Genomic DNA, 11,364 nt, shown 5'->3' with positions numbered 1-11,364 from the left:
TATCCATCAGAAATGATACAAGGAACAACTGATTAAATTGTGGGAGTGTTTCCCAGTCCCAACAATTACCACCGCTCGCTACATATTAAGGTCACGTGTTTCAGTATCTGTACATAATGTGCACATGCATAACACACACCTGTGCTCAGCACAAGGTCATTTTTGTTTGTATTTTGTTTGTGGGTACATCTATATTAAATGGTCACATTCTATCAGTTGTGTCAGTTGCTGTGATTTCTGCCACAAATTTTTTCAAGATTTTATCTGTCGGAAGTGATACAACAACTGAGCAGCTTTGGCTGAGTACTGCGCTCTCTGCATGCTTTTCATGTTCTTATTTAATTTACTACCAATTACTGTGCTCATATTTGGACAGTTTGCTTCCCATAGTCTGTCTCCTTTTCTGCAGATGATGACTTTTATATAGGTTTGGGGGTTTTTACTCTGGAGGTGAAAAAATAAAAAAAATATGTAAGTGAGTGAAAGGACAACCATGGACTATGAGAGTGTTTCACACTTGCCTGTGTCTCGGAAAAGAGACATTCAAATTTTGTGGAACTGAGACATTTATTAAGCCTTTTAACAAAAACTACAAAAAATGCAATATTTTGTTTATGATATTTTGTTTATGATTAAATTTGACACACTGGGCAGTTTTTGCAACTTTTTGCTCACAACAATCTAAAACAAAACTCAACTTGCTCCAGTCTACTAATTAGTACCGAGTGAGCTGACACACTTCAAACTGATAAAATAATAAATGAATATAAAAGTAATTTAAAAAAAAAAAAAAAAGAACAAAACAACAAACTGCAGGGAGCTTTGTCTCCATCTCCCAGTAGGCTCTCACACTGGGCATTTGTACTAAACCCATATGAATATACGTAAATGCCTAGAACCTGACTTGCCCTCTTTTTGTACACTGTTCAGATTTATTTGTTCTGCAGTTTCCTGTAGCATTTCATCAGTGACAGACTGTTTAAAATACATAGATGCCATCCAGTCACATTTGCCCTCCGTGCCTTTGTCAACACATGCAATAAATTCAAGACATGGAGCTTAATATTTTAGTTTTTTCCATCTGAATTCTTTCCTTTTTGCATTGTCCTTGACTGACTCCTTTCTGATTGTGCGCTGTGCTGATGGGACCTCAACATTTTTGCTTGTCTGTGCTATACTTTCATCTTGATGGCCTTCCTCATCACTGCTATCTGAACTTTCATCATCATGCATGTCCTGAGGAGTCCATTCCTCATCCTCCTCTTCCTCCTCTTCCTTATCTTCTGCTAGCTGCTCCATGTCATTTGTCCAGTATCTCATTGATGACATTTTCTCTGTACTTTCTTTTTGTCTCTCCTTCCTCTGCTCTTTTTGGCATCTAACAGTACACACATTAGTCAATATAGTATAGCAATTATGATTTTAGAGAAATTGTTATTGTAAAAATACTCAACGTACATTTGAAGATGGCATTTCATTAATTAACTGGGCCATAGTATGTGTTTGTGTTTTTATTTATCACCTTCATATAGTTTTTTACTCCGTAAGTGACAAAATTAAAAAGACACTGAGTGAATGAGAAAGTTGAAAATGATTCTTGTTTTCTCAGGACCAAAAATGAAACTGAGCAGCAGCTTCTAAGACTTAAAAATATAATATCAAAGTGCCCAAAAATGCAGTTCCTTGAGTGTCCACTTCAGGCTGGCTCAAAAAGTGATCCATTCCCACTGACCTCCACATTAAAATGCCCAACGTTACAGCTGACACAAATAGCAGTTTTGATCTCCATGACTAGTTTTCAAATCCATGACAACTGTTATTGCCGGAAAGTATAAAGAGACGTGACACACAAAGGAGTACTGTACAATTAAAGAGTGGAACATAAAAAAATATCAATTATATACACATATTTGTCAGACCAGTTTCCTAACTCTCTACTGGGAAAAGCAACAGCTTGCCACAACCTTGTCAAACTGCTCTTTGGGATACCTATGGGTGACGCCACAGGGCATTCATTGATTTTTATGTATGGTCAGTGAATGAAACATAAAACTTTACATTACATCTCTAAAAGTAGGTAGATTTATTTTTAAAAAAATACATAACGTGGAAATTCACAGGCATATGCACCCAAACACTGGAGAGCTGCAGTTTTTAATCTCAATAACTGTACATTTATAGAAAAAGACACAATAAGTACAATAATGTCCAAAGCATGCATGCACTTTAGATCTTTAAGTCACACAAACCTATCAGGGAGGCATGTGATAGATTCCAAATTCATCCTGCAGTGCAACAACATCATAACTGAACAAAAAGGAACTACATTAGCATATTTACAATTACTTTGATAATATAACAATCCGCATTTCTGAAGCTTTCAGCCATAGGTGTCTATCAGTGCTGTTAATCATTCTATTAATTTCCACAAAACACCTAAAGAAATGTGCTGAGGCTAATCTGAGAAGTTTGCTTTGATACCTGGATCCACACACAGCGTGATATCACTAGAGTACTTCCTGTATGATTCTTCTTCTTCTTCATCATCATCTTCCCCTGCTCCACACTGGCTGTGTAGCTCCATCTCACTGCCAGTGTGCTCCAACATCTTCGTCTCGATGTCGTCCCTCTGCTGCCCCTGAGACCAAAAGGTGCAAATATTCCTTTTCCTAAAGAAGGGGGAAAATTTGGCTTTTAAAAACGTAAGACACCTGGATTACCAAAAGCATGTTAAAACCTCTGGGATCATTGTCTTCTGGTTCCTCCTGCTGCAAAGTACATAACAAAAGCTAAGTTTTATACATGCACAGGAAACAATTGGACTGGTATTCTTCTAAATTCCAAATTTACATTTCAGAAGCGTTATCCTATATGTTTTATCGAAGAGAATGATGCTGATGTATCTGAAAACATGACTCACAATGTGTAGTACCACACAGCACCAGCTGCTGTCAGGAGCAGGATAATGATGCTAACAACGATGAGTGCAGTAGGTACAACTGGAGAAGACACAAAACATAGGAGAGATGAGCAAGATTTATCTTTGAAATCCATTATAGTGCTGCATTCTTTCCCTGAAACCAAGCTGGAAAAAAATGTTTTCCATAGATGGTAACACTATAGACTACAGTTTTGAGTTTTTGCAGTGTACGACAAATCAAACACTGCAAACTTAACGGGACTCATCCATCGGAAATGATGGACAGAACAACTGATTAAATTGTGGGAGTGTTGCAGAGTCTCATCAATTCCTGCAACTTGCTACAAATTTAGCTCATGTGAGTCGGTATCCATACATTGTTTGTTTTGTGCCCGATGACTAACCTTGCCAGCAAGTTGATTTCTCGCGATATTTGTGAGTTCACAAATCTCTCAAGAAACCATCTCGCTCCGCTCCCGCCTTCACTTTTCGTACAGCACCAAGTTGGTCCGGGCCAATCACGCAGCAGTATTCGTGTGTGGGGTGGGATATCCGGGTGTGAAGACGACACCAAGCGCCAGTAGATCAAAACAAACATGGCAACGGAGGACAACGATCGTGTAGATGCTGCTATTAAGTCAGTTTTAGCTGAATCTCCTATCATTTCTTTGAAGGAAGAACAACGAGAGGCGCTTTGCGCATTTCTGGATGGTAAAGATGTTTGTGCTTTTTTACCTACGGGTTTTGGTAAGAGTTTAATCTACCAATTGGCTCCGCTCGTTGTGAAGAGCCCGCGATTGGCTAAAAACAAACCTGTCAGAGGCGGGACATACTGTTGCATTGTCCAATCCGTGACTCTTTCCTCCGAACGGATTTACATGGAGCGGTCCCAGATTGATATTGTGGAGTACTATCAAGTACTAGCCAATTATTAATCTGGCTATTGCCAGGTTACCCGATGACCGGTCCGTAGAAAACTGTGTTGCTTGAATCCGGTCCATGGTGCAAAGAAGGTTGGAGACCACTGCTCTAAATGCTGTTTTAAGGTACAACTGTCACTCTGATTTTATTTTTAAAATACTTAATGTACTTTTGTATTTTTTTATGTTAATTATTAATACTATCATCCCTTACATAAGTCAAATGTGCCAAATTTGTGTTAGAAATGCACCAAAGGTAAACAGTACTTAATCCTCAACAGGGTTGTGGTTGGCTGGAGTCTATCCTAGCTGACCTAGGGTGAAGGCACCCTAGGGGACACCCTCGACAGGTCACCGATCTATCATATAGAGACAAATAATACTAAAATTCACACCTATGGACCATTTAGAATCACCAATTAATCTCAGCATGTTTTTGAACTGTGGAAGGCGTGCATGCACAGGAAGAACAGGTAAACTTCATGCAGAAAGATCCCAGGAAGGCCTGGAGGCAAACCGGGGATCTTAAAGCTGCAAGTCCAAAATGCTAGCCATCAAGCCACTGTGCAGCCCAGCAAAGGTATGAGTTTAAAAAAAAAAAAGATAAAATGTTGCCACACGTGTGTCAGTGTTATCCACTCATCTTCAGCAACATTCAATCATTCTACAAAACATGTTCACCAGTGGTAACGAGTTTGACATGAGTAACAACGTGTCTGTTTATGTTTGCTATAGATAGCATTTCAGGCAAAAGTAGTAATATTCTAAAGGCAAACTTGCTGCAAGCACTAAACATTCTAGCAAACAAGCATTAAATACATGATACAAAATCTAATTCTTGCCATAAGCTTACCACAAAGCTAGCAAGAAATCCACTGAGAGTTCGTTGCTAATGTAATTTGCATGCGAAAATTGGACATTGCTGCAAATTTATGGCAACATTGTCAAAGACAAATCGCAACTGTTTGCCAGAAACAAAACATTCATAATGTTTTTTTGCTCCCTGGTGGCCAGAAAATATTAAATACAGCTTTTAAATGAATCACATCAAGCAAGAGAGTCATTCTGGTACAATATAAAACATTAAAACAAAATTAACTTTATACCTTCAGTTTTAATTCTGTTACTCAGATTGATATCTTCATTCAAGTTTACATTCCATGCCATTTAAGCTCTGTGAACATGTAAACCAGATTCCAGACAGAAAGAGCTAAAACAGATGAAAGAATTTTTTGAACTTTTTGGGGAAACTGAAACAAAAATGAAAGAACTTACCCCCTAGAGAAGGTTTTGTAGAGCTCACAGACTGTGACGACACTGACTCTGAGGAAACAGAGATGTTGGAGGCATGGCCGGAAGTAGAAAAGGCAACACTGACTATAGTTGGTTTTGAGGTGATAAGGTGAGGAAGAGGAGCAGCAATATGGGTGGAGGAAGGGGTAAGGGAAGAGGGAGTGGAGGAGGAAATCCTAGTTGAAGGTGTTGTCTGGACCAGGGGAGCAGAAGTTAAGGGTGTCTGCTCAGGGGATTCAGTTATAGTTGACTTTCTGGTTGGCTTGATTGTTGATCTAACTGAAGATGTTGATCTGACCGGAGGTGTCGATCTGGCTAAAGGAGTTGATCTGACCGGAGGTGTCGATCTGACCGGAGGTGTCGATCTGAATAAAGGAGTCGATCTGACCGGAGGTGTCGATCTGAATAAAGGAGTCGATCTGACCGGAGGTGTCGATCTGACCGGAGGTGTCGATCTGAATAAAGGAGTCGATCTGACCGGAGGTGTCGATCTGACCGGAGGTGTCGATCTGACCGGAGGTGTCGATCTGAATAAAGGAGTCGATCTGACCGGAGGTGTCGATCTGACCGGAGGTGTCGATCTGAATAAAGGTGTCGATCTGACCGGAGGTGTCGATCTGACCGGAAGTGTCGATCTGAATAAAGGAGTTGATCTGACCGGAGGTGTCGATCTGACCGGAGGTGTCGATCTGACCGGAGGTGTCGATCTGAATAAAGGAGTCGATCTGACCGGAGGTGTCGATCTGACCGGAGGTGTCGATCTGAATAAAGGAGTCGATCTGACCGGAGGTGTCGATCTGACCGGAGGTATGGTAAATCTTGAGGATAGGGTTGAGGTTGTCAGTGTGGCAGAAGACATGGAGGATTGTGGGCCAGTTGTCGATGTTTTCAAAGTTTCCTCAAAATCTGCAAGTGTGGACAAAACAAAAGGTTGATTTTGCTCATATAACAGATTATTATTATTTTCTTTTTTAAGTTTAGTCCAGTAGATTTGCATTAAAATCACAAAATAACTGTCACATGACCCTAATTTGACTAAAAAAAATCTTTTTATTCAAATGAAATCATTGATAGAGTTCTGTAATTTAAAGTAATATACACTACTATTCAAAAGTTTGGGGTCACTTGGAAGTGTCCTTATTTTTGAAAGAAAAAAATACATAAATGAAGATAACATTAAATTAATCTGAAATACAGACTAGACATTGTTAATGTGGTGAAAGGTTGCGTGAAATGACTAGATCTGGAAAAGGCAGATTTCTAATGGAGTATCTCCATAGGGGTACAGAGGCACATTTCCAGCAACCATCATTCCTGTGTTCTAATGCTACATTGTGTTAGCTAATGGTGCTGAAAGGCTAGTTGATGATTAGAAAACTTTTGTGAAATTATGTTAGCACATGAATAAAAGTGTGAGTTTTCATGGAAAACATGAAATTGTCTCCAAACTTTTGAACAGTAGTGTAGGTAAAACATATGAATTGCTATTTTTTTTAATGTGGTCGATTATAAGAATATCCACCCATTATCCGCTCAATCCTCATTAGGGTAGTAGGGTGCTGGAGCCTATCCCAGCCGACTTAGGGTGAAAACAGGGGACCCCCTAGACAGGTCGCCAGTCTATCACAGGGCTACATATACAGACAAACAATCACACTCACATTCACAACTGTGGACAATTTGGAATCATCAATTAACCTCAGCATATTTTTGGACTGTGGGAGGAAGCTGGAGTACCCAGAGAAAACCCACACATTTACAGGTAGAACATGCAAACTCCATGCAGAAAGATCCTGGGAAGGCCGGGACACGAACCGGGGCTCTTCTGGGTAGCATCAGTGCTAACCACCAAACCACTGTATGGCCTACCTATTAAAATATATTTTAAGGAAGTAAATGTATGTCATGTTAACTGACTTTGGACAGATTGGGTTGTTTCACCTTTTTATCTATGAGTACAATGAACTCTAAAATTTCAACACTTAACATAAAAACGGTGTGACGCTCACCTGGAGTTTCATGTTTGTGTCAAGTCATAGAAAGTTTTCATGTCATTTTGATTGTCCTGAACAAATATTGTGTCATGGATAACTTGGGATTTACAGTAAACAGTAAACAAACTGTACCTGATTCATTAAAGCAGAAGACATTAAATGGTTTATCTGCTGGCGCAAACCACGTCACCAATCCAGTTTTGCCTTTTCCACAGTTGTTGTTGGATGTCAGTCGTGGCACTACTGCAATCTGTTCAGCTATCCAGCCATATCTGTTAAAATAATCCATCAAAGACAGATGATAGTGTAGAAAGTAAAATAAAACTGTTCTGAGGAAAAATGCATTACAATTAATGAAAGTGAACTTGAGTGTGGAACATCATTTTAAAAGGGAACAGCTGTTTTAACTGAAATGTCAGGAATCTAACAAAATACTTGATAAAATACTTGATGGTATAAAAAACACTTTCACACCAAACTCCAAAGCAAATCCAAACCAAAACTGCAGGTGTCAAATCTTCTCATGCCCTACGGTGTGAATCAAATGGTCTATAGTGAGTGTCTAAAGTGGAAATAATTTGGTCTTTTGGACCAGTTACAGGATGTTACGGCAGGCTGTCATCAGCAAATGAAAAAACACATGGCCAAGTTTTCATGGAAAGTTATAAAAAGTCCCCTGAAAATCTCATAAAAAAACAACACCTTCCAAGTATTTTCATAGAGGATGAGTGAGAGAGGATCTAAAAGAACTGCACATAAATGACACCTGAAGATAAAGAAGCAGCAGCAGTAGATGGAGGTGCATGATGCTGTTACAAGCAGCGGTGCAGCGATCAAGTTTCCTTTTTATAACTCCATAGTATGGAGTTCTGGGTAGTAGGTGGAATCTTCCCCAGCTTCAGTTTAAGTGTGTCTGAGAAGAATAGGAAGACCTTCATTGGGCAAGTTTGGGTATTTCATGTGAATTTGGTGCGGCATAGCTCAGTGGGTAGAGTGGCCATCTCGCAACTGGAGGGTTGCGGGTTTGATCCCCCAGTCCGTTGTGCTCATGTCAAGGTGTCCCTGAGCAAGACACCTAACCCCTAATTGCTCCTGGTGGGTCGTAGTGAGCGCCTTGTATGGCAGCTTCCACCATCAGTGTGTGAATGGGTGAATGTGATGTATCATGTAAAGCGCTTTGGATAAAAGCGCTATATAAATACAACCATTGACCATTTACTTTTAGGACAGCCATCATAACATTATTATAGTGACAACAAAAGGAACCTGTCCGTATTTCCCCATTCATTCCAACAGTGATAGAAAGCTGAACCGACAACATGTCACATGACACACCCATTTACAAACCAGTCAGTGTCAACCATAAGGAGACTCATGTATGTAATGAGGACAGGATGTAGCCTTGTCATATCAAGATCTTTAGTGCATAATTGCATTTTAAAAACTAAAAGTGTCCAGATCAAATGTATAAGTCACAGGCCAAATTAGAATCCAGGCAGATTTTAAATCTGCATATGCAGAATTAGAATTTTGATTTCACCAAGGCTAGATTGAAATTTTGAATTTTTGAATATGATATGCTCTGTTAATGTAAATATTTGTTTTCCCTAACATTATGTACCTTGAAATTTGGTTTTAGATTCAAGGTAAATAATTACTTTAGAAGTAATGTCAACTTTTGTCCTCAACACTTGGCAAAATAAACTCAACACTTGGCGAAATTTTGATTTCGCCTAGGCAAAATCAAAATTCTAATTCTGCCTAAGCGGATTTAAAATCTGCCTGGATTGTAATTTGGGTAAGAAGAGAGGCAGATGAAGTGATGCATTCATCATGGCTAGTACCTACAAACCTGTGGGGCTTAGGGTTATGATCTGGTGTTGGTCAGGTTCAGCAACGTTATGTGCCCAAAGAATGAGGTCTGCCTGAACATAATGAATGAGCAGTTTTTCGTCCCAGATGGCATGGGCATGTTCCAAGATGACAATGCCAGGATTCATGGGGCTCACATTGTGAATGAGTGGTTCATGGAGCATGAGGCATCATTTTCACACATGGATTGACCTCCACAGAGTCCGGACCTCAGCCCCACTGAGGATCTTTGGGATGTGCTGGAGAAAACTTTGTCCGACTCTCCCATCATCAATATAAGATTTTGGTGAAAAATTAATGCCAGAAATAAATGCTGTGACGTTGCAGAAGCTAATCGAAACGATGCCACAGCGAATGTGTGTCGTTCTCAGAGCTAAAGGCGGTCCAACAATATACATCAATGTTAGAATATTAGAGTGTGCAACTTTCCAATCACTCATTTTTCTGTATGAATTATTCATATTAAATCTTCAGAACTGCATGTTTGTCAGCATCTTAACAGGTATTTTACCTTCGACTTTGCCAGAATCAAACACACTGAGCCTACCTGCACGTCTCTAGTCCACGCTGTACTGCTCTCTCCATCTGGGATCTGGTTGCCATAGTGACATTCAGAAACAGGCAGGTTGCTCTGGCTGCAGTGAAGTTCAAGGTGTAAGTTCCTTCTTTATTGGCCATGAAGATGCCAGCAACTGAGTGACTCTGAGGTGAAACTGAAATGTAAGAAGTTTGACACGTTCACAAAGTTTGCAGCGGCATCAGGAGGTCAAAATAAAAGTTCACACGAAACGTTTTGGGGGAAAATATAAATATATACACTTGGCAGTATGTTTAAAGTACTGTATATGTAGAAAATATGCCATCTACAGTACAAACCAATGGCCCAAACCTCCGGCAAATTCTGATACAATGAAAAAGATACTTTGTCAAGCCAAATTACAGCACATTTAAAATAATAGATGCCGAGCCCGAGAGATTTCCAATAGACAAATGAACATTTGCTGATGTTGCTGTTGGACCATAGCAGCAGACACAGTTTTAGATTATGATAACATGCTAAAAATATTCCACACACCATAAGATATTATGTTAATCCTAAAAAAATGTTCACAACATTCTCCTGCCTGCAATTAAACAATAAATTGGGGGGGGGGGGGGGGGGGGGGGGGGGGGTGATTGGCAGAATGTGTCCTTTCACCTACACAAGAAACTGCATCAAGAAAACGTACCTTTGGTGAGGCTCGACTCCGATGTCAGCAAAAACACTGCCAAAAACTGACATAAAAACTGAGAAAAGCAAAAAAGTCTCATCATGTTTTATATGAAAAATATAACTGAAGCGGGCGAAAGTGAAGAACCAAATAATGTGAACATAGAGGAGCAGAGCCAGAACAAATGTGAAGTGGAAGAGGAGAGGAAACAGGAACACCAGGGTCAAATCTGCTTAATGGCCCGTTTTGAGATAGCACACACCCACAGGAGAACGACCTTGACACCAAATCTCGGTATGTTTGATCCAAAAATGGATGTTTTAGTGATCAAATTGCAGATACATGACATATATATGACACCTCCAGCACCGAGCTAGTCAGGAATATATAAACAAATTGAGGATTTCTGACAAATAATAAAACAGGATGGCAGGACATGTTAACGTGTTCTAAGGAAAAATAATAAAATAGGATAATTCTTTATGAATTAGTCATGTGGGGGAAATGGATTCATGCGTCTCTATCAAGCTTGTTCTTTCTCAGGCAAATTTGGATGAAGAAACATACTTGAGTACTGTTTTGACCAGTGTTGTAGTTTTCTGCTTTGCCAGCATCTCTTCCAGAGTCATGTTTGCTCTGTGCAGCCGGTAGGAAGGACGACTTCCTCCACACTGTTCCTGCCCTCTATCTCTTCTTTCACTGGCTGTTTTTTGTCATTCTTCACAGCAGAGGTGTCAAACTCATTTTAGTTCAGGGGCCACATTCAGCCCAATTTGATCTCAAGTGGGCTGAACCAGTTAAATAACTGCAGAGTAACCTTTAAATAAGGACAACTCCACATTTTTCCTCTGTTTTAGTGCAAAAATGTTTTTACAGACATTATGAACAACCTGAAATTTCTGAAGAAAAAGGCACAAGACATTTAGTCTCAGGCATCTGGAATGGAATAAAATAGTATTTTACTTCATGATCAAAACAAAAAACAACACAAAAAGACATGAAACAAAGCAATAAAGAGACAAAAAAAATTAGACCAAAAAGTTACAAATGCCAAAAAAATGGACAAATGACAAAAACGAGACAAAAAATGACAAAAGTGAGAAACAAAATGCCAAAAAAATAGACAAATAAGGTAAGCGAGACAAAAAAAAGCC

The 11,364-nt window shown here is 39.5% G+C and overlaps 1 protein-coding gene across 1 annotated transcript; it reads right to left on the bottom strand.

Moving 5' to 3' along the window:
• Nucleotides 1–2,068: 2,068 nt before the first annotated feature.
• On the bottom strand, nucleotides 2,069–10,386 carry lyve1b (lymphatic vessel endothelial hyaluronic receptor 1b). Its single transcript, XM_051952640.1, has 6 exons — nucleotides 10,229–10,386; nucleotides 9,547–9,712; nucleotides 7,260–7,399; nucleotides 5,116–6,039; nucleotides 2,921–2,999; nucleotides 2,069–2,669 (listed from the first exon to the last, which is right to left on the bottom strand). The coding sequence occupies exons 1-6, from the start codon at nucleotides 10,311–10,313 to the stop codon at nucleotides 2,456–2,458; spliced, it is 1,608 nt and encodes a 535-aa protein (XP_051808600.1). The 5' UTR covers nucleotides 10,314–10,386; the 3' UTR covers nucleotides 2,069–2,455.
• Between the last annotated feature and the right edge of the window lie 978 nt (nucleotides 10,387–11,364).

Source organism: Acanthochromis polyacanthus, chromosome 8 (genome assembly GCF_021347895.1).
Source record: "Acanthochromis polyacanthus isolate Apoly-LR-REF ecotype Palm Island chromosome 8, KAUST_Apoly_ChrSc, whole genome shotgun sequence".
NCBI lineage: Eukaryota > Metazoa > Chordata > Actinopteri > Pomacentridae > Acanthochromis > Acanthochromis polyacanthus.
This window is presented reverse-complemented; position numbering and strand designations above follow the sequence as displayed.